Genomic DNA, 27701 nt, shown 5'->3' on the forward strand with positions numbered 1-27701 from the left:
TCAACTATGACATGCTTTATTCTGTCATTTTAAAATAAATATAGAACTTGGCGTCTATTGTCCATATTGACTGTCCATTATCATATCATACATCATTATCATACATTCAATGACTTTGCTCTCCCTATCTTAACCCCTTTGGGGTTGCAAGCGCTGACCGCGTGTCCCTTTGACAAAATCCGGTTGTTAGACCAGCTTCTGTCAGACAGACAGCTGTACACATTGACCGAAAAGTCGTCTGGTTTCTGCTGAACAGGCTGATTTTCAGCAGGTTTGTACCCAGCTTTATACTTCTGACAGCTGTCAATGGGACAAAAAGTCAGAGTAAAATCTTCCAAAGAGAGATACAGATGGCAAAGAAAGAAAAAATGGGAGTTTCTGACCCTTTCTTACACTCTGCACAACAATAGGGCTGAAGTTGTTCTTCAATTCAGAAGTTCTTGCGTAACCCAGACAGAGGGAAAGTTGCTTCAGACCAGACTGGATACAATAGGCCATCTGCATACCCTTTGTTTAAAGTCTGATGGTAGATATAAATCATATACAAATCGCAATTTTTAATAGTTCAGTCATTCTGTTTGTTTCAGGGCTGTAGCCCAAATGTCACTAGACGGTGGCATGGGCAGTACCCACCCACGAGGGATACTACTGGCATCAGGATGGTCAGGTGGAGCCAAGAATTGATCCCACTCGTGTCTGAAAGACAAGAAAAACAATTACTTTCAAAAGAAAACGAAAATAGCTATTTTCTCATTAAAACGGAACCGGCCACATTATCAGTATGGAAGTTCTCACTATTAGACTCCATGTACAATAGTGTTTTTAATAAAGCTCAAAAAACACTAGGGAAAAAAAATAAAATGCTGGATGAAAAACGCCGATAATAGCTTTTTTGTACCGGCTTGAAGTAGCGTTTGTGTTTTATAAGTGTTTTTACAGTAAATTAAGAAGAAAAAAAAAAACATAAATAAAAAAAAAAAAAAACAAACAAAAAAACCCGAAACACTTAGGCCCCTTTTACACATGCTGTCTGATCAGGTCTGCTTGTCAGTTTTTCAGGCGGACCTGATCGGACGCTCCATTCACCTCTATGTCACCGCTGACATCTGCCACCATCGGGTCCGCCAAATCCAGACAGATAGAAACCCTATTTTCCATTCATCTGGGGGATTGGATCGAATCAATGAAAAAAAACGGACAGGCGGATCCATTTTCATAGATGAGAGCAGGGCTCAGATAGGTCCATCTCCACACAGTGAGCAGACATGGACCTATCATCCGCCTGCTCAGCGGACATCAACAGATCGATCCCTGCTGAGCAAGCGGAGTCCGTCAAATCGGACGTTGCCCCGTGTGAAAGGGGCCTAAGGAGCGTTCAGCGTTTTTTCTGCTGGAAACAAAAACTACAAAAAAACATTTCTTTTCTGCTTGTAGACACTGAAGCTCACAAAAAAACGGCAATAGCCTAAAGTAGTGTGCATGGACACATAGGATAACACTATTAGCTTCCAGGAACATAAAAAAAAAATGCTAACAGCTTTTAGGAGCTTAAAAAAACACAAGTGTGCATGGAGACTTACTATTAGGGTAGACACTGACCTGGAACAGACATGAACATATTACTCTTAGATTGTAAGCTCTAATGAGCACGGCCTTCCGATTCTCCCCCAGTTGGGGAGCCTGGACAGGGCAAAGTTTGAAGCTTTGATGACATTTTTTGATTTATGTCTGTTGTGCCATTGGGGATTTCCCTCACTCCCTGTCTGGTGAAACCATTCTCATCATGACAGGAAGTGAGAGGAAATGTCTCAATCAGAGCACCAAATAGTTTAATAGTAGGGATGCACCGAAATTTCAGACACCGAAACATATCGGCCGAAAATGGCCCTTTCGGCAAAAAGCCGAAAGAGAATTGTTGCCGACACTGGTGCCGAAAATGGGGCGGGGCCTGGGCAGGGGGTGGGGCTCCGCCCCCACCCTTGGTGCTGCCTATCAGGGGGACTTCTTATATCGTTGAAAGGGGGAGAGCCGCCGCCTTTTTGATTACAGCGCCGGGAACATCACAGCTTTCATTTCAATAGCTGTGTGTTCCCCGCTGCGCGCCGTCACATAAAGCCCCTCCCCCTTGTCCGGGCACTTTCCTGGGATGGGTGATCTGTCTATCAAAGTTCCCTGGACAAGGGGGAGGGGCTGTATGTGACGGCACGCAGCGGGGAACACACAGCTATTAAAATGAAAGCTGTGATGTTCCCGGCGCTGTAATCAAACAGACAGCGGCTCTCCTCTCCCTTCACTGGCTGCAATGGGGACACTGGCTGCACTACTGGGGACACTGGCTAAGCTGCACTACTGGGGACACTGGCTGCCCTGCAATGGGGACACTGGCTGCCCTGCAATGGGGACACTGGCTGGCTGCATCTGACGGGCACTGGTGAGGCTGGATTGATCTCCTGGACCACGTCCCCAGTCTCTGACCATCTCCTGGACCACGTCCCCAGTCTCTGACCATCTCCTGGACCACGTCCCCAGTCTCTGACCATCTCCTGGACCACGTCCCCAGTCTCTGACCATCTCCTGGACCACGTCCCCAGTCTCTGACCATCTCCTGGACCACGTCCCCAGTCTCTGACCATCTCCTGGACCACGTCCCCAGTCTCTGACCATCTCCTGGACCACGTCCCCAGTCTCTGACCATCTCCTGGACCACGTCCCCAGTCTCTGACCATCTCCTGGACCACGTCCCCAGTCTCTGACCATCTCCTGGACCACGTCCCCAGTCTCTGACCATCTCCTGGACCACGTCCCCAGTCTCTGACCATCTCCTGGACCACGTCCCCAGTCTCTGACCATCTCCTGGACCACGTCCCCAGTCTCTGACCATCTCCTGGACCATGTCCCCAGTCTCTGACCATCTCCTGGACCATGTCCCCAGTCTCTGACCATCTCCTGTATAAAAATCTTTTTAAAAAAACAGTCACTTTCGGTATAGGTGTTGTTTCAGTATCGGTTTCTGGGATCAAGGAAGATTTATTTTCGGTATCGGTTTCGGCACCAAAAAACCCATTCGGTGCATCCCTATTTAATATGGAACTTCACTCTCTCAATCAACATTGATTATTTTAAATCCTAATGCTCCTAGCATTAGTAAATAGATAGGAAGCTACAGTGGGGAAATTATTTGATCCCCTGCAGATTTTGTAAGTTTGCCCACCTATAAAGAAATGAAGGGTCTATAATTTTTATCATAGGTGTATTTTACATGATAGAGACAGAATATCAACCAAAAATCCAGAAAAAAAAAAACACAGGATACAAATGTTATAAATGGAGTTGCAGTTCAGTGAGTAAAATACAGTGAGGGAAAAAAGTATTTGATCCCCTGCTGATTTTGTACATTTGCCCACTGACAATGAAATGATCAGTCTATATTTTTAATAGTGAGAGGCAGAACAAAAATATCCACAAAAACGCATTTCAAAAAAATTTTACATTAAATTGCATTTTAATGAGTGAAATAAGTATTTGACCCCTTCGCAAAACATGACTTGGTACTTGGTGGCAAAACCCTTGTTGGCAATCAAGAGGTCAGACGTTTCTTGTAATTGGACACCAGGCTTGCACACATCTCAGGAGGGATTTTGTCCCACTCCTTTGACTCTCCAAATCATTAAGGTTTCAAGGCTGATGTTTGGTAACTTGAACCTTCAGCTCCCTCCACATATTTTCTATGGGATTTAGGTCTGGAGACTGGCTAGGCAACTCCAGGACCTCAATGTGCTTCTTCTTGAGCCACTCCTTTGTTGCCTTGGCCGTGTGTTTTATGTCATTGTCATTCTGGAATACCCATCCATGACCCATTTTCAATGCCCTGGCTGAGGGAAGGAGGTCCTCACCCAAGATGTGACTGTACATGGCCCCGTCCATCGCCCCTTTTGATGCGGTGAAGTTGTCCTGTCCCCTTAGCAGAAAAACATTCCCAAAGCCTAATGTTTCCACCTCCATGTTTGATGGTGGGGATGGTGTTCTTGGGGTCATAAGCAGCATTCCTCCTCCTCCAAACACGGTGAGTTGAGTCGATGCCAAAGAGCTCAATTTTGGTGTCACCTGACCACAGCACTTTCACCCAGTTCTCCTCCGAATCATTCAGATGTTCATTAGTAAACTTCTGACGGACCTGTACATGTGCTTTCTTGAGTAGAGGGGCCTTGCGGGTGCTGCAGGATTTCAGTCCCTAACGGTGTAGTGTGTTACCAATTGTTTTCTTGGTGACTATGGTCCCAGCAGCCTTGAAATCATTGACAAGATTCTCCCGTGTAGTTCTGGGCTGATTCCTCACTGTTCTCATGATCAATGAAACTCCACGATGTGAGATCTTCCATGGAGCCCCAGACCGAGGGAGATTGACAGTTATTTTGTGTTTCTTCCATTTGGGAATAATCACACCGACTATTGTCACCCTCTCACCAAGCTGATTGGCGATGGTCGTGTAGCCCATTCCAGCCTTGTGTAGGTCTACAATCTTGTCTCTGACATCCTTGGACAGCTCTTTGGTCTTGGTCATGGTGGAGAGATTGGAATCTGATTGATTGTTTCTGTGTACAGATGTCTTTTATACAGGTAACAAGCTGAGGTTAGGAGCACTTCCGTTAAGAGAGCGCTCAGCTCATTACCTGTATAGAAGACACAGGGAGTCAGAAATCTTGCTGATAGGGGGATCAAATACTTATTTCACTCATTAAAATGCAAATCAATTTATAACTTTTTTGAAATGTGCTTTTCTGGATATTTTTGTTGTTATTCTCTCACTGTTAAAATAAACCGACCATTAAAATTATAGACTGATCATTTGTCAGTGGGCAAATGTACAAAACCCACAGGGGATCAAATACCTTTTTTCCCCCTCACAAAGTATCTTATCCCCAAGCAAAACAAGACTTAGTAGTTGGTGGAGAAACCCTTGTTGGCAATCACAGAGGTCAGACGTTTCTTGTAGTTGGTGACCAGGTTTGCACACATCTCAGGAGGGATTTTGGTCCACTCTTCTTTACAGATCTTCTCTAAATTCCTAAGGTTTCTTGGCTGTCACTTGGCAACTCAACGTTTCAGCTCCCTCTATAAATTTTCTCTAGGATTAAGGTCTGGAGACTGGCTAGGGCACTCGTGACCTTAATGCGCTTCTTCTTGAGCCACTCCTTTGTTGCCTTGGCGGTATGTTTTGGGTCATTGTCATGCTGAAAGACCCATATTCAGTGTACTGGCTGAGGGAAGAAGGTTCTCATCCAAGATTTTACAATACATGGCCCCTCAATGCAGCAAAGTAAGCCCCAGACTGAGGGCGATTGATGGTTATGTTGTATTTTTTCCATTTGCAAATAATCGCTCCAACAATTGTCTTCTTCTCACCAAGTTTCTTGCTGATGGTCTTGCAGCCCATTCCAGCCTTGTGCAGGTCTACAATCTTGTCCCTGATGTCCTTTGACAGCTCTTTGGTCTTGCCCATGATGGTGAAATTTGAATGGAAGAGATTCTGTGGACAGATGTCTTCTATACACTTAATGAGTTGTTGTTAGAAGCACCTTCTTACATTGACAGGACTAATCTGTGTACCACATGAGCACCTACTGTAGCCAGTCTGTAGGAACCAGAATTATTGTTGGTTGGTAGGGGATCAAATACTTATTTTACTCACTGAACTGCAACTCCATTTATAACATTTGTATCATGTTTTTTTGGGGATTTTTGGTTGATATTCTGTCAATATCATTTAAAATACACCTATGATAACAATTACAGACCCTCCATTTCTTTTGTAATCGGGCAAACTTACAAAATCTGCAGGGGATCAAATAATTATTTTCCCCTCTTTATATCATATTTAGTGGGTTTGAAACTTTTTTTTTTTTTTTTTTTGCATTTCTTCAGTTACCTTCTTGGTTTCTTCCCTAGGCAAATGATGTCATATATGACAGGAGTCTTCAGAAGGGGAGGAGAGGTTTTCTGAGCCAAGCACACTTTCCTGCATGCATGCTTGAGCTAAGGGCAGATGGATTCCAGGAAGCAAATTTTCGATGAATCATCTGTCCATGCTCAAGATGGCCAGAAATGCTAGCGGGGTGTTTTTCAAAGGGATCTCTCAACAAAATAAAGCATGGAGACATAGATGGGGGAGTTTGCTTTGATTATTTAATAGTTAAATTGTGTTTTGGTTTGTGGTGCTCACATGGAGTGAAGATCCGCTTTAACCAAAAAAAAACAAAAAAAACAAAAAAAAAAAAAAAAAGAAGAAGGAAGGGGTTCTAACCCTTTCTACTCTATCAAAAAATAATGTTTGTCTAAGCATACACATTTAACCCGCTTGCCGACCAGCCGCCGCAGTTGCACTTCGGCAACATGGCTCGGTTGCGCGAATTGCCGTCATGTTAAGTCACTTCCCCTTTTGCCCACTAGGGGCGTGCGCACGCCCCCTGCTCGCCCATGGAGCCAATGCGAGTGCCCCGTATCGCGATCACCGCCGGGCTCCCACAATTGCTCGGGGCACACGGAGAACCCAGATCTGTGTGTGTAAATAGTTTCCGGTTCTCTGAGGGGAGGAGAGACTGATCGTCTGTTCAAACAGAGTACGAACAGCGATCTGTCATCTCCCCTACACAGTCCCCTCCCCCCACAGTTAGAACACACATTAGGGAACACATTAACCCCTTGATCGCCCCCTAGTGTTAACCCCTTCCCTGCCAGTGACATTTTTACAGTGATCAGTGCATTTTTATAGCACTAATCGCTGTATAATTGTCAATCGACCAAAAAATGTGTCAGAAGTGTCCGATGTGTCCGCCATAATATCGCAGTCTTAATAAAAATCGCAGATCGCCGCCATTACTAGTAAAAAAAAAAAAAAATAATAAAAAGGCCATAAATCTATCCCTTATTTTGTAGACGCTATAACTTTTGCGCAAACCAATCAATATACGCTTATTGCGATTTTTTTAACCAAAAATATGTAGAATATATATCGGCCTAAAACGGAGGAAAAAATTAGTTTAAAAAAAAAAAATAAAAAAATAATGGGGATATTTATTATAGCAAAAAGGTAAAAAATATTGCGTTTTTTTCAAAATTGTCACTCTTTTTTTGTTTATATTTATTTTATATTTATCTGTGAATGTCAGAGTCTTACAATGCCTCACAGGATGTGTACACCCGCAACAGCTGGAGGGCCATATTTTGGAGATCCCCACTCTAGAGCAAGAATGAGCATGCAACACACAAAAGATAGAGGGAAAAAAAAAATAAAAAATTTAAAAAAAATAGTATTAAAAGCATTTTTTTTTTCGGTCTGTGTTTCAATTGCAGGCTAAGCTCACTTCCTGTCTGGCAAAACATTATCAGTAGGACAGGAAGAGAAAATAAATCTTATTAACAGAGCCCCGGATAGCCAACAGGGGTTCTAACCCCTCCCTAATCTAACCAAACATTAGAAAAAAAAAAAAGTGGATATACATTTTAAGTGATAAGAACCAACATTAAAAAAAGTGATCAGTGTTGAAACCTGACTGAACAAAATGTCCATTACATCCTGCAAAGGCTGGATACAAGACTCACCGGATCTGGACGAGAGATACAACAGAGTGTTCAGCTTGGAGGTAGTACTGACGGAACGGCTGGAGGGGGTGAAGAGCTGGAAGCTGGTCTATAAAGAAGAAAGATAAAACAAAAGTGAAATCGGTGAGTTCCGTATCAAACATATTCTGGGGCAGAGGTGAAGTATGAGATTCATTTGCTTTATTGTGGCTTCTGAAACTCAACATTTATATTCCTATGTACAGTGGGAATATAGAAAATAAAATCACTCCCCTTTAAAATAGTTACATTTTGTTGCTTTGCAGTCTAAAAAGAACAGACAGACACAGTTTTTGTTTATCCAGCTGTGCAACTCAGTGCAACTTATAACATCCAAGTGAAAGATAACACCAACATTTTAAAGACATTCAAACACAGTTGGAAAATGGACCCCCCCCCCCCCCCCTTTGTGTCAGTATTTTATTCCAGCCTTTAGACTGTTGGGATTTGTCTCCACTCACTTTGCACATCTAGACTTTGCAATATTTGCCCGCTCTTCTTTGCAGAACTGCTCAAATTCAGTTACATTTGATGGTGACCGTTTGTGGTCTGCAGTCTTCAAGTCATTCCACAGATTTTCAATGGGGTTTAGGTCTGAGCTCTGACTAGGCCATGCAAGGACATTCACCTTTTTCTCCTCCAATCACTGTGTGCTCATTGTTGCTGTGTGCTTTGGGTCATTGTCATGTTGGAAGGTAAACCACCTTCCCATTGCCAACCTTCCTGGCAGAGGGCAGCAGATTTTCCTCAAGAATTTGATGGTATTTACAATTTTTTCCTTCTATCCTGACAAGTGGCCCAGTCCCTGCTGCAGAGAAATATCCCGATAACAGAATATTACCACCTCCAGGCTGGAATTAAAGCAAAAGGTGGTTCAACAAAATACTGACATAAGGGGGGGGGGATCCTTTTTTAAATGCAGTGATTGTTTTTGAATTTTGCTATTTTTTCCTGACATGTTGGTCTTACAGTTAATTCGGGAAAGTATTCACAGGGCTTCACTTTTTCCATTTTATTATGTTACAGCCTTATTCCAAAATTGATTAAATTCATTATTTTCCTCAAAATTCTACAAACAATCCCCCATAATGACAACATGAAAGGAGTTTGTTTGAAATCTTTGGAAATTTATTAAAAAAAAAAAAAAATCCCATGTACACAAATATTCACAGACTTTGTCATGACACTCAAAGTTGAGCTCAGGTGCATCCTATTTCCACTGATCCTTGAGATGTTTCTACAACTTGGAGTCCACCTGTGGTAAATTCAGTTGATTGGACATGATTTGGAAAGGCACACACCTGTCTATATAAGGTCCCACAGTGCATGTCAGAGCACAAACCAAGCCATGAAGTCCAAGGAATTGTCTGTAGACCTCCGAGACAGGAATGTATGGAGGCACAGATCTGGGGAAGGGTACAGAAACATTTCTGCAGCATTGAAGGTCCCAATCAGCACAGTGGCCTCCATCATTTGTAAAAGGAAGAATTTTGGAACCACCAGGACCTTCCTAGAGAGGGCCACCTGGCCAAACTGAGCGATAGGGGGAGAAGGGCCTTAGTCAGGGAGGTGACCAAGAACCCGATGGTCACTCTGACAGATCTCCAGCGTTTCTCTGTGGAAAGAGGAGAACCTTCCAGAAGAACAACCATCTCTGCAGCACTCCACCAATCAGGCCTGTATGGTAGAGTGGCCAGACGGAAGTCACTCCTCAGTAAAAAGGCACATGACAGCCCGCCTGGAGTTCACCAAAAGGCAACCGAAGGACTCTGACTATGAGAAACAAAATTCTCTGGTCTGATGAAACAAAGACTGAACTCTTTGGCCTGAATGGCAAGCGTCATGTCTGGAGAAAACCAGGCACCGCTCATCACCTGGCCAATACCATCCCTTCAGTGAAGCATGGTGGTGGCAGCATCATGCTGTAGGGATGTTTTTCAGTGACAGGAACTGGGAGACTAGTCAGGATCGAGGGAAAGATGAATGCAGCAATGTACAGAGACACCCTTGATGAAAGCCTTCTTCAGAGTGCTCTGGACCTCAGACTGGGGCGAATGTTCATTTTCCAACATGACAACGGCCCTAAGCACACAGCCAAGATAACAAAAGGAGTGGCTACGGGACAACTCTGTGAATGTCCTTGAGTGACACAGCCAGAGCCCAGACTTGAACCTGATTGAAAATCTCTGGAGAGATCTGAAAATGGCTGTGCACCGACCCTCCCCATCCAACCTGATGGAGCTTGAGAGGTCGTACAAAGAAGAATGAGAGAAACTGCCCAAAAATAGGTGTGCCAAGCTTGTAGCATCATATTTAAAAAAGACTAGAGGCTGTAATTGGTGCCAAAGGTGCTTCAACAAAGTATTGAGCAAAGGCTGTGATACTTATGTACATGGGATTGTTTTATTTCTAATAAATTTGCAAAGATTTCAAACAAACTTCTTTCACGTTGTCATTATGGGGTATTGTTTGTAGAATTTTGAGGAAAATAATGAACTTAATTCATTTTGCAATAAGGCTGTGAATACTTTCCAAAAGCACCGTATATCTTTCAATTGGATGTTAAAAATTGCACTGAGTAAATACATGTCTGTAGTATGTCTGTCTTCATTTCAGGCTGCAAAGCATCAAAATGTGAATATTTTAAAGGGGTGCGATTCTCTATAACCACTGTACATGTCAATGGAAAAGCAATGTGAACATGTAGTAAACACAATGTCAAGCACTCAAATAAATGCAAGTTTGTTTTTTGTGAAAGTATGCTGTAATGATTTCAAGATAAAAATATTTTAAATTCTTGGAAACTTAGAATATTTATATTATGTAGCACTTATTACTTTTATTAACATTTTGTAGCCCTTGTTCACACCATAAGTGCTGGGCTGAACTAGGCAGCCTTGTCCAACACAGTACAAATGCATAGACAAGGCAACGTGTCCTAAATTCCAATAGGCTTGGCAAACATGGGTAGTGTCCCCCCCCCCTCGTTAAGCTATTGAATGGATGAAAAAATAAAAAATAAAAAAGGAGGAGAAAACAGAATCCTCTTCCCTCCACAGAGAGACGATGAATTCTGACAGCTGCACCTGCCAGGGTAAGAATACATTGATCCGTCTGATTGACAAGCTTTCCAATATGTCCCTTCGACAGAAGTCGATTAAGCGATCGACTTCTGTCAAGCAGGGATGGCCACACATGGATTAAAATTAGTCCGGTCCCTGCAGAACTCACTGAATTTAGATCCATCATATTGGTCAGGTTTATGTTAGTTCACAGTACTGCACTGAAGAAATTCGATCATGAAGTCCTTTTTTTCCCTTTTCACTGCAGCATGTTCTGGCGCAGTACACAGAATCACAAGCAGCTGCAGCAAATAAAGATCAATGAAATGTCACTTTAAACCACTGGACCGTCGAAAGAATTACCCCCTTTCATGACCAGGCCATTTTTTGCATTAAGGCACTGCGTCACTTTAACCACTTGCCGACCAGCCGCCGTCGTTATATGACGGCAGGTTGGCTCGTTCCCCCGCGAATCGCCGTACCCATACGTCAGCACCATTAAGAGCCATAGCAGGCGGGGTTCCCCCCATGCATGGCAGGGGACCCGATGCCCGTGGCCAGCAGCCGCGATGTACGCTGACCACCGGCGAGGCACGAGAGCCAGAACGGGAATCTGTGTATGCAAACACACAAATCCCCATTCTGACAGGGGAGGAGAGACAGATCTGCTGTTCCTAGTCATTAGGAACAGCGATATGTCTCCTCTTCTAGTCAGTCCCCCCCCCAGTTAGAAACACACACTGAAGGAATACAGTTAACCCTTCTCTGCTAGTGACATTTACACAGTAATCAGTGCATTTTTATAGCACTGATCGCTGTATAAATGTCAACGGTCCCAAAAAAGTATCAATAGTGTCCGATCTGTCCGCCGCAATGTCGCAGCTGCTATGGGGCGGACGGCAAGTGGTTAATAAAATGTTACAAAGTTGAAAAACAGAAAGAAAAAAGCGAACCGTGCGATGTGTCATTTACAACGCATTGGCACTTTTCCCTTCCCAGCGCACAGCAGCAGTCGCTGTAACAGAGCAACAGTGTGAACAGGCCCTTAATAAATGAGAGGAGTAAGAAAAGAGAACGACAAAATCAAAAGGAAGGTGTATAAAAAAAAAAAATAAATAAAAAAAAAAAAAAAAAAAAAAACCACACAAAAAAAACCAAAACACTATTTTAAAACAAAGAGGAGTGAAAGATCTATGACTTTTAGGCTCGGTTCACACTGGGGCGGCATCAATGTCGCCCGACTCTAAAGCCGACCCGCACAGCGTGACTTCAGCGCAGCTTGCAAATGACTTTGTTAATAGAAGTCAATGCAAACCGCTCTGAAGTCACCCCCCAAGTAGTGCAGAACCTTTTTCTAGTCACTCTCCATTCAGTGCAATGGAACCATTCTAAATCGGAGCGACTTGAACAGTTCCATTGCATTGAATGGAGAACAACTTGTCAGGCGACTAAGTCGCCTGACAAGTTGCCCCAGTGTGAACCGACACTTAGAAGAAAACCTGCCCATACCATCATCTCCAAACAATATAGAATCAAGTTCTCGCTGCTTTTGGAGAAATTTCTCTCTTTGTTTCTTTAGCCTCTTGTCTTTGTCCCGTTGTCGCTCTTCTTCTTGTTCTCCCTCCAGTATGACCCTGAGGGCCCTCTCCTCCGCATCATACAAGGCGACCCGCTTGTGGACCATGCTGCGAAGCCTGATAACATGATTTTTGAATGTTTCATCTGCGCTGGGTGGAGGACTGACACCTGAAAAATGAGAAAAACAACAGCCAACATTATGTAATAACTGTTCCTAAAACCCCATACACATCAGTGAGAGTGTCAGTTCTGGCACACACTTATCTATAAAAACACTCATGGAACACGGAGGGGATTAACAAACAGCCAAGTAAAAGCCACTGCCAAGCACAGACAGTCCTTCAGAATTAGAAGGATGTTCAGCAGCTCCATTACTTTTGTAAATAAGTAGTTTGCAGGTCTGAAAATTTAATGGAAGCTTCCACCTCGATTTCAATATTATTCCCCTCTTTTTTAAAGCTAGATTTGGCCTGACTACTCGTTCCTCATAGCTGCCAGCTGTACCTCTGCTTTTAAAACTTTTTAAAGTGACTGTAAAGTCCAGATTTTACTAAAATAATAAAAACATGTCATACTTACCTGCTCTGTGGAAATCAAAATGCCCAAACCTCCTCTTCTCGGGTCCCCCGCCAGCTTCTCCTATTCTCTGAGCGCCCCCCATAGCAAGGCGCTTGCTATGGGGATAGATGTGTGTATATGTCCCGAGGTGTGCGTTTCTATGGAGCCATGCTCCACACAGCATGGCTCCTATTCCCTCCTCACAGCATTTGATTGACACCAGTCGGAGCCAACGGCCTGGGTCCCTGTGAAAAGAGGGAGAGAGGGGAGAGAAGACTGCAGCTGGGCACAGCGCTGGATACCTGGCAGGTTCAAGTAAGTGTTTAGAGAAGGGGGGGGGGGAATAGTAAGTGGGTGCTTTTTTTAACTTAGTGCAGGGAATTGATTGGAATTGATTAAGGTTAAAAAAAAAACAGAGCCTTTATAACCACTTTATGGCTGTTTTCACACTGGGGTAGTGGCGCTTTACTGCTGTTATAGCGGTGCTTTTTTGGGCCGCTAGCGGGGCGCCATTAACCCCCGCTGGTGGCCAAGGAATGGGTTAAAAGAGGCGCTTCGGCAGCGGTGCCCATTGATTTCAATGGCAGGGGCAGTTTAGGAGAACTGTATACAGCGCTCCCGCACCGCTCCAAAGATGCTGCTTGCAGGACTTTTTTCCCATTCTGCAAGCGCACTGCCCCAGTGTGAAAGCACTCAGTCTTTCACACTGGGGCTGCAGAAGAGGCAGTTTACAGGCGTTTTTCAGGTGCTCTTTTTAGCCTGTAAAACACCTCAGTGTAAAAGTAGCCTTACAGCCCTTTCACACTGCTAGCACGGCCGCTTTAGCGGTAAAGTGCCGCTAAGGCGCTTTTCAAGCGCTATTTTTTTTTTCGCTAAAACGCCTGAAAAGCCCCTTCAGTGTGAAAGGGGTACTAAGTCATCGCTGCAGAACAAGTGAGCCGATCAGATCTTTCACTCATAGTTAGTGTTTAGCTGAAGCCATTTATTATAAATCGTGTTTACTCTTTAAATCATAATGGCAACAGAAACTACCCAAATGACCCTGATCAAAAGTTTACATACCCTGGTGATTTTGGCCCGATAACATGCACACAAGTTGACACAAAGGGGTTTGAATGGCTATTAAAAAAAGTAACCATCCTCACCTGTGATCTGTTTGCTTGTAATTAGTGTATAAAAAAGGTCAATGAGTTTCTGAACTCCTGATAGACCCTTGTATCTTTCATCCAGTGCTGCACTGATGTTTCTGGATTCTGAGTCATGGGGAAAGCAAAAGAATTGTCACAGGATTTGCGGGAAATGGTAGTTGAACTGTATAAAACAGGAAAGGGATATAAAAAGATATCCAAGGAATTGAGAATGCCAATCAGCAGTGTTCAAACTCTAAATCGAGAAGTGGAAAATGAGGGGTTCTGTTGAAACCAAACCACGGTCAGGTAGACCAACTAAAATTCCACCCACAACTCCTAGGAAAATTGGTTTGGGATGCAAAGAAAAACCCACCAATAACTTCAGGTGAAATACAGGACTCTCTGAAAACATGTGGTGTGGCTGTTTCAAGATGCACAATAAGGAGGCACTTGAAGAAAGATGGGCTGCATGGTCGAGTCGCCAGAAGAAAGCCATTACTACACAAATGCCACAAATTATCCTGCTTACAATACGCCAAACAGCACAGAGACAAGCCTCAAACCTTCTGGCACAAAGTCATTTGGAGTGATGAGACCAAAATTGAGCTTTTTGGCCACAACCATAAACACTACATTTGGAGAGGAGTCAACAAGGCCTATGATGAAAGGTACACCATTCCTACTGTGAAACACGGAGGTGGATCGCTGATGTTTTGGGGATGTGTGAGCTACAAAGGCACATGAAATTTGGTCAAAATTGATGGCAAGATAAATGCAGTATGTTATCAAAAAATACTGGAAAAGCATTTTGCATTCATCAGCTAGGAAGCTGCACATGGGACGTACTTGGACATTCCAACATGACAATGATCCAAAACACAAGGCCAAGTCGACCTGTCATTGGCTACAGCAGAATAAAGTGAAGGTTCTGGAGTGGCCATTTCAGTCTTCTGACCTCAATATCATTGAGCCACTCTGGGGAGATCTCAAAACGTGCCGTTCATGCAAGACAGTAGAGCTGCATGTTTGGGGGTTAAGTAATGTCTAGCAATTTATAGCAAAAAAAAAGGATTTTAACTTGAAAACATCAACTGTCAGAAAAAGGTTTAGTGTTTAAGTGGTTAAACGTTCCTATTTTACATACAGAAGTCTATTCCTTTGATGTAAAAGACAAATGGATACAATGTTTAGACTTAACATTCCACTGATAGAATGTTTAAAACTTGGCAGACTGCCCAGACTGACTTTTGACAAGAGCAGAGAGCAGAGAGAAAATTCTCTGCATACCAAAGATCGGGAAACACTTTGTCAAGATCGCAAGGGGAAAAAAATCACGATAACTTGACGATTAATCGTGCAGCTCTACAAGACTGCCCAAGAATTTACAGGAACTGGAGGCTTTTTGCCAAGAGGAATGGGCAGCTTTACCATCTGAGAAGATAAAGAGCCTCATCCACAAATACCACAAAAGACTTCAAGCTGTCATTGATGTTAAAGAGGGCAATACACGGTATTAAGAATTGGGGTATGGGCGTGGCTTGCACACGGCGGAGTGAAGACGCTCACTGCTAGAGCTCCCGACTCCCGGCCCATTAATCAAGGCTGATATGTCCTTTTACAGAGTTTCTACCTAGGCCATGAGCTATCGTAAGAGACGGAAGACCAGGGGATCGTCTAAAGCGGCGCCAATGGCTCCGATCAGCCGATATTTTCAAGATCCTCCCCGTGCCAGTCCGCATACTAGAGGGACACATGGACCAAAGGCCTTCACCCCCGCTCTCCCCTCCAATGGCATCTCTGCAAAGCTCGGTGCCAAGCTCACTGGCGGGTATACTGTCCCTCCTAGACCCCTCGCCCGGCACCTCGAGCAGCCCTGGACCGGCAACTCAGCTTTCCAGAGACAATGCTGACATCAGGGCCCTGCTGTGGGCTCTCCCCACTAAATCAGACATGGAAGACCTGGTGCGGATGTATCCTGAGCAACTCTGCAGAGGAGAGCAATACTGAAGCCCTTGTTGGAGACCCTGCGCTGTGCGGAGCTGCCATACCGATAGGGGATTTCCTCTCCAGCTGATCGTCCGCAAAGACAGCACCTCACTCACACTGAGGCAGCATGCAGATCTCCCAGATCTGTGCAGGTTCCTGGAGATGGAGGCAATTCCACTGCAAGACTTGCTGCGCCCTCTTCCCGGGAGAGACCCTCGCTTAGCGCCTCAGGCAACGCACCAGGGACTGCCACGCTGCTTCTCAAGACGCTGTCGGGGAGATCCAATGCCGATCGAAGCCCACGATCCTGAACCGTGACGCAGCGGGAGACCGCTTGTGAGTGGCCGCTAAACTGCTCTGTCTGCAGCCCGACTTTATGGCTTATTTTGTTTGCCCGCTGTGACCCAGCCCCCCCCCCCCCCCCTCGCCACACAGGACTATATTGGCCCCCCCTGTTCGTTCCCCCTCACTCCACTCCTTAGATGTTTTAACAGCCCTCAGGGATCTTATCCTGCACTGTTCACTGGGCTGCAGGAAGCAGACCTTCCCACTGGCTGCATGGAGCGACTATGTACCCCAAGACTGCCGCTTTGCTATGCTATCGATATCTGCAATGCTATAGATATTTGCCATACTATAGATATTTGTTATGCTATTGATACCTGCTATCCTAAGGGTATATGTGGCGGGACAACACCAGGCTGTATACTTGGTACTGTTTTTCCCATGTGGTTCCTCACAGGAGGTCCACCACTCCCCCAACCCCCCCCACCCACCAACACTATCTCCCTCTCCCAGATCAGTATGGGAGGGATATCCCAGTTAGCCCCTGCCGTGTTTAATACTGTTTTATATGTGCAGTGAGGAGATGTTTACAGGCCGGGCCACTCTGAGTGACGGCACATTTACCCCAGGCTGGGACATGTGTCTGGGCTTATCAGCCAAATGTAATTGTTTTTTCCTTTCGCTACATAGTTTGAAAGTTTTATTGTAGCTTGGGTCGGGATAGGGAGATCCTGATCCCTGCTGTGTACAACCACTTTCCCCACGTAGGGTTGCACCTTGTCAGTGGCTCAGCTTGAGGGCCTCTGGGGTGCTTTGAGACGGTGTCTCATCCACACCTTGGGTGTGTTAATATTCCGTAATTTCCTTTTCTTTCCATCTTCACCCTCTACTCTCCCTCTCCCCCGCCTAAACCTGAACCTGTTTGTGAAGGGGTTGAATACCCCGGAGAAACAAACAATCTATGGTGCTTTCCAACTTGAAACATATGAAGGCGCATGTATGCTTCCTCCCGGAGACTCATTTTCGTGCCGATAAACTACCGAGACTTCGTGTTTTTTTCCCCGACGGAATACCATGGCTGCTCTCCTGATTCCAAGTCAAAGGGTGTGAGCATCCTGGTACGCAACACAACTCCTTGGTTGATGCAGGATCAGTGGAAAGACGCAGAGGGACGAGCTGTGTTTGTGAAGGGCACCCTGGGCAGTTCCTTAGACACCTTGGTGAACCTCTACCTCCCTAAATCGAACCAGATTGACTTTTTGGAATCCATTCTGACCACGTCCAGGTGTGCATCTCGGATCTCGTACATGGTGCTGAAATGTCTAAAAAAGAATTTCTACGCCTTTCAGTTAGTAGACGTCTGGAGGGTTCTGAACCCGACCCAAAGAGATTACATGTTCTACTCGCATCCACACGACTCGTACACCAGAATTGATCTCTTCATGATGCCACAATCACTTCTGTCCAGGGTTGTGTCAGCCTCAATCGTCTCCATTACTTTCTAGAACCATGTGCCGGTCTTCGTGAACATTGAAGTGTTGCCTCCCATCCCCAAGCAGTGGATCTGGAAGCTTAATGACTCCCTGATTCAGACCCCTAAGGTCATAGAGGAGGTGTCCAGGGAATGGAGACATTTCTTCTCTTCCAATGTGGACCCAGATAGTGTTCCCTTTATGGTCTGGGAGACTCACAAGAGCTTCATTAAGGGGAATTCTGATCAAGATTGGTTCCCGACTTAAGAAAGCGAGGACTCAGCAAACTATTGACCTACTCGAGAAGATTAGGTCCCTGAAGACCATTCATAACAGTTCATTAGCTGCCCAGGCACTAACAGACCTTATGAATCTGAGAAATCAGCTGCATTCCTTAGCATTAGTAAGGGTTAAGGCCGTGATTGCTAAATGCAAACGTACATTCCGAACACAGCAATAAGTGTGGCAAGCTTTTAGCGAGAGCCCTCAGAACCCAAAAAGCCAGAGCATTTATCCCCAAACTTCCTAGTGAGAGCAATACATGCCACGGAAGAGATTGCTGATCAGTTCCGCAAGTACTACACCTCTCTTTACAATCTTCCGCACCTGTTCTTTGACAGGGAGAAATCTTCGGAACACGGAGCCATACGGGACTACTTACAAAAATCAGATCTGCCTCATCTGTCTGATGAAGCTGTGGCAGCACTAGAGGCTCCTCTATCCAGCGCGGAGGTGGCCCTGGCAATGGCTCGGATGCAACCCGGTAAAGCCCCGGGCCGAGGTGGGTACTCCCTCTTGTACTACAAAACCTTTGGGGAACGCTTAACTCCACATTTCCTTACGGCGTACAATGCGGCCGGAGAGGGAGTTATTCCCCCGGAAGACACGCTGCGGGCGTACATCACGGTGATCCCAAAGGAGGGTAGAGATCCTCTCCTTTGCCAAAGCTATTGGTCGATATAACTCCTTAACTTAGATCTTAACATTTTCGCCAAGGTCCCATCGATGCATTTAATGGACCTGATCCCTCAACTAGTCCACTCCGACCAAGTGGGGTTCGTCAACACGCAACAACACCGCGAAGGCGATCAATATGATTCATGCGGCTCGAACGAGGGGGACCCCTATGCTGCTTCTGTCGACCAACGCCGAAAAGGCATTCGACAGGGTGAACTGGTCCTTCTTATTTGCGACCCTCTGCTGCGTGGGCTAGGACACGAATGATGAACTCGGTTCAAGCCATCTACTCCCACCCATCGACCCAAGTGAAGGTGAATGGCCACCTCTCCTCATCCTTCGGGATAGTCAGTGTGACGGGATAGTAAGTGGGATGAGACAGAGTTGCCCCCTGTCCCCCTTAATATTTATCCTGACACTCGAGCCCTTTTTGCGCTTAGAGACAATCCCGACATCACGGGCCTCCGCTTAGATGCATCGCTTTCACCGCTGCATTCGCTGACGATCTCCTATTCTTTGTGTCTAACCCCCTGGTGTTTCTCCCCAACCTACTGTAGGAATTGAAGATGTATGGGGCATATCCTTCAAAATCAATTTCCAGAAATCAGAGGTGCTGAACATCTCCATGCCGGCACCTCTGGCCACATTACTTCGGTCAGACTTCCCTTTCAAATGGGCGATGCCACATGTTAAATATCTGGGCATCCTTTTGCCCACTAGGACAGAAGACATATTCCCCCTCAACTTCCCTCCCCTTCTGACGACCAATAAATCGGACCTTCAGTCCTGGCAGCACGGAATGTTTTCCTGGTTCAGTCGATGTGGAATTGTAAAAATGAACATTATGCCCCAGTTGCTATACCATCTTAGGCCCTCTCCGTGCCGATTCCTTTCTCAGGGCAGTGAACCACACTAATGTATCCTTCCTATGGGCCCAGAAACCCACGCGGCTGGCCCAGTCTATTCTGCGACTGCCAAAATGTTGGGCGGCATGGCTTTACCGGATATCAACCTCTATCATATGGTCTGCCATCTGACACGAATCCTGGACTGGTGCTGCCACGTTCCTCTGAAACAGTGGATACAGGTGGAGGGGCTCCTGGTTGGGACCCGGCTAGATGTGTTGCCCTGGTGCCAGTCAAACCTACCACGCGGCATATTAGACCACCCCACTGTGGGTGAAACATGGCGGATGGCTGAAAAAGCCTTTTTCGACTTTTCCATAGCACCCACCCCTTCGCCGCTCACCCGTCCTGGGAAACCCTGCCTTCAGTCCGGGATTCAGCGACCCTAGATTTCAGGATCTGAAGGAGACTGAACGATTCCAGGTCTCCGGCACTTCCCCACAAACGGACAATGGATGACCAGGCCACAAATCATGGATGACCCATCTTTGGCGGGCCTCTCCTTCTGACAAAAACTACAGTTAGCCCATTTCATTGGCACCAGTTCTCCCCCCGAACCCTACAGAAGAAGCCTTACTTCCTTCAAGTTACTGTGTCTAGAACAATCCCCTATGCGTCACGTTGTATCCCAGACTTACTAGTTGCTCCTAGCACCACCCCCCAAATTTCAGACCTTCCTATATATCCAAGTGGGAGCAGGACTTGGGTCTTCAGTTCACGGAAAGGCAAGTAGAAAGACTTCTGCTCTTCTCCTGTAAGATCTCAGTTTGTGCGAACCACCAGGAAGTGGGATACAAGATACTGACCAGGTGGTAGTATACGCTAGTAAGGATCCACAAGATGTTCCCGCAGAGCACTGATCTCTGCTGGAGGTGTGGGGAGGAACCAGGTTCTCTCCTACACATCTTCTTGTCCTGTCGCCTTTTGATGCCATACTGGACTGAGATTCATCGCATTGTTCATAAATTTACAGATCGCGAGCTGCCCAAGACCCCAGCGTTCTTCCTCCTTCACCACCACGAGATTCCAAGCAAGATGTATAGGAAATCTCCTGCTTACAGCAGCGAAGAGCTGCATTCCATTGTACTGGAAGCAGATACAGCCACCGGTGGTTGCCGTCTAGTTGAAAAAAGTAGCCGAGATCAATGCCATGGAGGACCTGGTGGCCACGGATAGGGGCCTCCGGGAGAAATTCCTCAAGAAGTGGTTTTACTGGCACAAATTTGTCTACTCTGAGGAACATGCGGAGCTCGTGACTTAACTCCCCTGGCAGATGGGCCTACTAGAAAGGCTCCCCAGATGTTGTTGGGGGTGCTGGCTGGTGGTTGACCCCCCCCTCCCCCTTCCATCTTATTCATGATTTTCCCTAATGCTCTCCTTGCTGTTTGGCCCTCTGCGTCTTACCTGTTCCCTCAATCTTTTTTTTTTTTAGTTTTTCTCTCTTTTTTCAAATAAAGGAAACGGTGTTGACCATTAAATTATGCGGGATACAGAGACTTCCTAGTCCTTGAGGCCCATTGTCTGAAAACGCACTTCCTAAGTTTACCTAATGTTAACCGGGCATGTGGCTTTATAGGTGGAACTAATCCACTGTATGTTCAACATTGTTGATGTTCCTTCTAATGCATTATCTAACACGTTGCGATTAACCATTTAGGCGAATGGGGAAGCATCACAAAGATCCCACAATCCCATGCAATGCACATAGTTGCTGCACATTTGCTCGGCAAAAATTGGGTTAAAAAAGGCAGTGAGGAGGTATCACATCGCCTCCTTTCAACCTGTCAATCGCCTCCGAAATGTAATCTGTACGTGGATTGCTTTTCAGAAGAGCGCCGGTTTTAGATGCGCATCCCTGAAGCGAACAAGGGATCTTGTTCGCTTCAGGGATGCGCATCTAAGCAGCGAGGCCATGAGTGGCTCTGCCAACACGGCTGCATCAATCATTCACATTTTCCTGAGAATGCATGAACTACAACTACCGTCAGTCATTACGGCGGACAGGTTGTAGTTCGAGAGCGGGGGGGGGGGGGGCTCTCGCTGATGTGCACTCTCATAGTTCATTCACAAGCCCTGCAGTTTGTAACCAGTAAGCCTGTATGAAGGTACCTGATGAACGCTGAAGGGCTTGTCTGCAGGAGACATTGCACCCCTGATCACGAATACAGGCTCCTGCAGTAAAAATAAATGCCCTTTTTTTCCTGAAAAAATATGTACATTTATTATTAATTTTTCCCAAAAGGTGAACTTATCCCTTAAAATGTGCTGGTGCATTTACCTGAATATAGTTTATAAACTGAACTGCTCAAATCAGCTGTAATTATAGTGGGAAGGTGTACTATTTACAGATGGTAGGTGGGAGTGGGATAGATTTAGAAAACTCCTTAGAGGGGGAAGACTATCGCATGGTGAGCACTAATAATCCATAGAACAGGCAGGATGTACAAAAATGAAAAAAATAAAAAACACCACCACAACGTTAGCTGGAACAGCCACATGGTGGCAGGTGGCTGGTTAAAATCCTCAGTTGAATGTATATGTGAATTTCTTACCTTTCCTCGCAGCCGCCTCTTTTCTCAGCTTTCTCAGCTTTTCCAAGGATTTCAGCATATCCAACATTTTTTTGGCATCGGCTTGTTTTCTCCTCACCTCACTGAGCACACTGTCAGCTGCAGCTTTTAGTTCCCGTTCCTAAAGATGAAATGTGTAGAGAAGTTAAAGTGTTCTATTTATACACATTTTATAACATACAGAACATGCTAAGAAGAGCCCAAAAGATATTGTCTCCCCGAAATATGACAGCGACAGCCACAAAGACTGCTCAACATCTTTCCAAGTGTAAGTGCTTTTTTTGTATTGTTTGTTTTTTGAATCCTGGAAAAGAGTCCGGATCCCAATGGTGATGATATATAATGTATAAGGCTTTGCACACACAGGGATCAGCTGACGTAAGAGCAGTGCATACAACAAGCTCTTACAAAGCATTTGCAAAGCAAGAAATTTGCTCCGTTCAAGCATTCTGGCCACCTGAAGAATCTGTAGGTTTTGAAGGAGTGTTGGATGTCTGCGTCCACACTGGCTGGCCGTGGGCACCCTCCTGCACCCCTAGTGGCTGGATGCGGGCACCCTCCTGCCCCCCCCCGCTGGCTGGATGCGGGCACCCTCCTGACCCCCCCGCTGGCTGGATACGGGCACCCCTGCTGGCTGTATGCGGGCATCCTCCTGCACCCCCGCTGGCTGGCTTAAACTCCTTCTTTGGGGTCAAAAGCACCACGCTAGTGGCAAAAAAGCGCCGCTTAAACAGCGGTAAAGCACCACTAAACGAGCGACACTTTAGCACTAAGGTGGCCACACCCCCAGTGTGAAAGGGGTCTAATAGAGTGTAAATCCTTCAATGAGGACACTCGTTCAGATGACACTCCAGGATTCCCCCAACTTTGGAAGGATTTCCTCTTACTTCCTGTGGTGGCTATGGGACAGGAAGTGAAGGGAACTCTCCCCAATGGGACAAAAAAAAAATAAAAAATAATAAAAGCTGACGGGCTAGAATCCTATCCTACTCTATTCAAAATTTAAAATATGCCTTTAGTTCTATTTTAACCACTTTAGAACCGGATCATGTAGCTTTACTGCTAGAGCGGTCTCACTAGTGTCAGTCACTACAGCACAAGTCGATCTGGCTGAGCGAATGACAGACGAGAGCTCTGTGTTGGTAAACAAAAAAAAAAAAAAAAAAAAAAGGGGGGGGGGGATGTATTAGCCATCAACAGACATGGCCTTGAATCCTTCTACTATAAATGGGCTTATTGGGACTCACTTAACAAGCTCTCTGATTTATGACACATTATATTATAATAAATATTATATTATATTAATATAAAAATCTATGGTCTGTTTTTTTAACTATAAAGGTGCGAGTTGTATTTGTTTGTCCTTTCCTTAAATGTTTCATTCTGTTAAATTGTATTCCATTTTCTTTTACTTTCACCTGCTAGCACGGTTTGTCTGGTAAAAATCCTAGGCTTATGACATCATGCACAGCTCTTTCTCTCATGAGAGTTTGCCAGGCAGGGAAGGGGGATGAGTTATAAGGAGGGCCAATGAGAGCTGTAGAGCTGGGGGTGTGCCCGTTTGAATCCAGGAAGTGAACAGGCAGCAGCTTCAGCTGCCCAGTTAAAATGGATGCAGCCAGACTCAGTGGAGGGAGATCTCTGCAACATATTTGACAAGTACAGAATCACAGTGTATATAAAATAATATGCAAAGTGGTTGGAGGGAAGATCCAGAATGGCAAAGATGTTTTTATTACAAATTATGTGAACAGACTGCAGTTCCTCTTTAAGGATTTAACAACAAAAGCTACATGATCATTACCCACCTTTTTCTTCTCCTCCACTTCTTGGACACGCCTCATCCTCCAGCTGTCGATCTCAGCCTCTCTCTCTGCGGCACGTTCCGCTGCCTCCTTTTCCTCTTCACTCGTTTGCCTCCTGCGTTGGCAGCGAAGCCTCTTCTTACGTATTCGATCCATTTTCAATTTAACGCATTGAATAAACCCTGGCTTCTCCAGCGCCTTTATTCTTTTCTCCAGATCAGTTTTTATGTCTTTGGTTTTTTCATAATCTTCATCCCAAGAGGGTCCTTCCTCTTTATTATTTTCCAGACTCTGACACAAGGAGCTGAGCTGTGAGACGAGGGTCAGGGCACCGTATATTAGGTTCCGGGCCTCTGGTATAGAAACAGTTTGAACAGATTCAGGCTTAGGAGGAGGAAGCTTATTTTTCCGACATGCCAGGAAGTTGTACAACAACCGCTGAAAGAGGTCCTTATCTGCTAGGTCCTCCTTACACACCAGCATCTCGCTTTGCCCGTTTGGGTTCGTTATACTTTTCTCATGCTGCTGTCGTGAGAAATGCGGATCTCGACGGATGTCCGGTACATTTTGGTGGAAAAAATTTGTATTACCTACTTGAAAACCTGACTTATTGAAAAATGGATTGTTTTGCATACCTGTTACTTCAGAAGTTCTATAGGGATCAGGTGGGTGCCCAGGTCTCATCTCCTGATGCATGTGGGTGTCCTGCCTATGAAGATTAAAAAGAGCCGTATTGTCTGACCTTTCTGGCTGCTGATTCAAAACACTTTTCGGATGCTGAGCTTGATTCTGAATGTGCGAGACCTCCTGGCCACCTTCTTTGGGAGGGCCACCAAATACAGCATCCATCGGAGGATGAAAAAAGGATGGAATAGTTGCGGGATTCAGTGGGGGTCCATGAAGAGGTGGAGGAAAACTGTATGGGCTCTGTACAGGATTGCTGGGATGTTGAATGTTTTGAGCAGGCCCTAGTGGTAGTTGTGTAGAGCTCTGCTGTATAATACTTGGAGGGGGTACTCTATGATGGAACACATCATTTGGCGGTGGCCTATTCAGAGATGTTGGATTAAATCCTTCAGGCTGGGAGCCTGCAAAAGATGAAATTCCTGGTTCTCCAAGCTGAGGAGCATTTTGAAAATTTAGAGTTTGCTGCTGCGAATCTAACACCCTGAGCGGGTCTTGCCCAGGACCTTTGTGCTGCAATTCTTCATGCCGGGGTCCACCAAAATAAATGCTCCCGGGTTGGGAAGGTACACCCTTAAAATCACCAGACTCTGGGCCTCCAAACTGAAGTGCTCTCTGCTCAGTGCTCGCCATATGAGGAGGAATATCTGACTGGTGACCTCCATGCTGAGATATTCTCTGCTCGGTGTTGGCCATGTGAGAAATACCAGGCTGAGCAGCTCCATGCTGTGATAATCTCTGCTCAACACTAGCCATATGGGGAAGAATATCTGATGGTGGACCTCCAAATTGAGGTACTCTAGGCCCAGTGCTGACCATATGAGGACCTCCGTGCTGAGATGTTCTCTGCTTAATACTGGTCATATGAGAAGTAATACCAGGCTGAGGTGCTTTATGCTGTGATACTCTCTGCTCAGCGGTGGGCATACCAGGAAGAATATCAGAAAGAGGACCTCCAAGCTGAAATCCTCTCTGCTCAGTGATGGTCATACCAGGAGGAATATGCTGGCCATGCCGAGATAATCTATGCTCATCGCTGGTCATATGAAGAATATCTGACTGAGGACCTCCATGCTGAGATAGTCTAGGTCCACTGGTGGCTATATGAGGAGAAATATCCAACTGAGAACCTCCATGCTGCTCAATGCTGGCCATATGAGGAATACCAGACTGAGGACCTCCATGCTGCTCAATGCTGGCCATATGAGGAATACCAGACTGAGGACCTCCATGCTGCTCAATGCTGGCCATAGGAGGAATACCAGACTGAGGACCTCCATGCTGCTCAATGCTGGCCATAGGAGGAATACCAGACTGAGGACCTCCATGCTGCTCAATGCTGGCCATATGGGGAATACCAGACTGAGGACCTCCATGATGGAATGCTCTCTGCTCAATGCTGCTCATATGAGGAGGAAGACCAGACCTAGGATCTCCATGACGAGATGCTTTCTGATCAGTGCTGGTCATATGAGGAGGAACACCAGGCTGTGGACCTCTCTGCTCAATGTTGGTCATATGAGGAAGAATACCAGACCTAGGATCTCCATGTTGAGATGTTCTCTGCTCATTGCTGGTCATATGAGAAATAACAGGCTGTGGCTCTCCATGTTGAGATATTCTCTGCTCAGTGCTGGCCATACGAAGACGAATATCTGACTGGGAACCTCCATGCTGCTCAATGCTGGCCATGTGATCAATACCAGACTGAGGACCTCCTTGAGATCTTCTCTGCTCAATGCTGAGCATATGAGGAATACCAGACTGAGGACCTCCATATTGCAATGTTCTCTCTTCCATGCTGGCCATACGAGGAGGAATATCTGACTGAGAACCTCCAGGCTGCTGCATATGAGGAAAACCAGGCTGAGGACCTCCGTGATGAGATGTTCTAGCCTCCCTGGAAAGCAAATGAGGAGGAATCTCAGGCTGAGGACCTCCATAGTGAGAATCTCTCTGCTCATTGCTGGTCCTACGAGGAGGAATCCCAGGCTGAGGACCTCCATGCTGATTAGCGACGATCCTATGAGGAGGAATCCCAGGCTGAGGCCCTCCATAGTGAGAATCTCTCTGCTCATTGCCGATCCTATGAGGAGGAAGCCCAGGCTGAGGACCTCCATAGTGAGAATCTCTCTGCTCATTGCCGGTCCTATGAGGAATCCCAGGCTGAGGACCTCCATAGTGAGAATCTCTCTGCTCATTGCCGGTCCTATGAGGAGGAAGCCCAGGCTGAGGACCTCCATAGTGAGAATCTCTCTGCTCATTGCCGGTCCTATGAGGAGGAAGCCCAGGCTGAGGACCTCCATAGTGAGAATCTCTCTGCTCATTGCTGGTCCTATGAGGAGGCCCAGGCTGGGGACCTCCATAGTGAGAATCTCTCTGCTCATTGCCGGTCCTATGAGGAGGCCCAGGCTGAGGACCTCCATAGTGAGAATCTCTCTGCTCATTGCCGGTCCTATGAGGAGGAAGCCCAGGCTGAGGACCTCCATACTGAGATTCCTTCTGCTCATTGTTGGTCCTATGAGGAGGAATCCCAGGCTGAGGACCTCCATAGTGAGAATCTCTCTGCTCATTGCTGGTCCTATGAGGAGGCCCAGGCTGAGGACCTCCATAGTGAGAATCTCTCTGCTCATTGCCGGTCCTATGAGGAGGAAGCCCAGGCTGAGGACCTCCATAGTGAGGATCTCTCTGCTCATTGCTGGTTCTATGAGGAAGAGGCCCATCTCCTCTAGCACTGACATGAGAGAACAGACCCGACTGGTCCTCATAGTCCTCTACTGAATGTAACCGCCCATGATGGAAGTGCTCCGCCTCCAGGGCCCCAGGCAGTCTTCGCTCAGACCCCCCGATCCTCTGAGGGGCCCCTGGTCCATACTGCTGCTGAGCCGCACTCTGAGCTCTACTGTTCAAGGCCCCGGGAGTCCGTCCATGGGAGAGGTCCGTGTACGGCCCGGGACGGGGATACCCAGAGGAAGCTTCGTGATAATAGTCCCCGGGCTGGCTGAAATGAGCGGCGCCATGGTTAGGCCGGCTCCATGGACCATCGTCCTGCCGCCGCCTCCTCTCCATGACAACAGGGAAGTGAAGCGGAA

At 46.1% G+C, this 27701-nt stretch overlaps 1 protein-coding gene across 1 annotated transcript; it reads right to left on the reverse strand.

Moving 5' to 3' along the window:
• On the reverse strand, positions 1–27701 carry PDCD7 (programmed cell death 7). The gene is made up of 6 exons (XM_073618343.1): positions 26382–27701; positions 23929–26324; positions 22103–22241; positions 12189–12425; positions 7600–7687; positions 1–696 (listed from the first exon to the last, which is right to left on the reverse strand). Exons 1-6 carry the CDS (start codon positions 27676–27678, stop codon positions 570–572), a joined length of 4284 nt encoding a protein of 1427 aa, XP_073474444.1. The 5' UTR covers positions 27679–27701; the 3' UTR covers positions 1–569.

This window comes from Aquarana catesbeiana, linkage group LG03, assembly GCF_042186555.1.
Source record: "Aquarana catesbeiana isolate 2022-GZ linkage group LG03, ASM4218655v1, whole genome shotgun sequence".
Classification (NCBI taxonomy): Eukaryota; Metazoa; Chordata; class Amphibia; order Anura; family Ranidae; genus Aquarana; species Aquarana catesbeiana.

Excerpts from the sequence above, each read along its gene's own strand:
- PDCD7 (XM_073618343.1), bottom strand. The coding sequence starts at position 27,678 with ATGGAGAGGAGGCGGCGGCAGGACGATGGTCCATGGAGCCGGCCTAAC. Across the intron at positions 12,426-22,102 it reads AGAGGCGGCTGCGAGGAAAG|GTGTCAGTCCTCCACCCAGC; the intron begins GTAAGAAATTCA and ends CTCATTTTTCAG. Across the intron at positions 697-7,599 it reads GTATCTCTCGTCCAGATCCG|ACACGAGTGGGATCAATTCT; the intron begins GTGAGTCTTGTA and ends CTTGTCTTTCAG.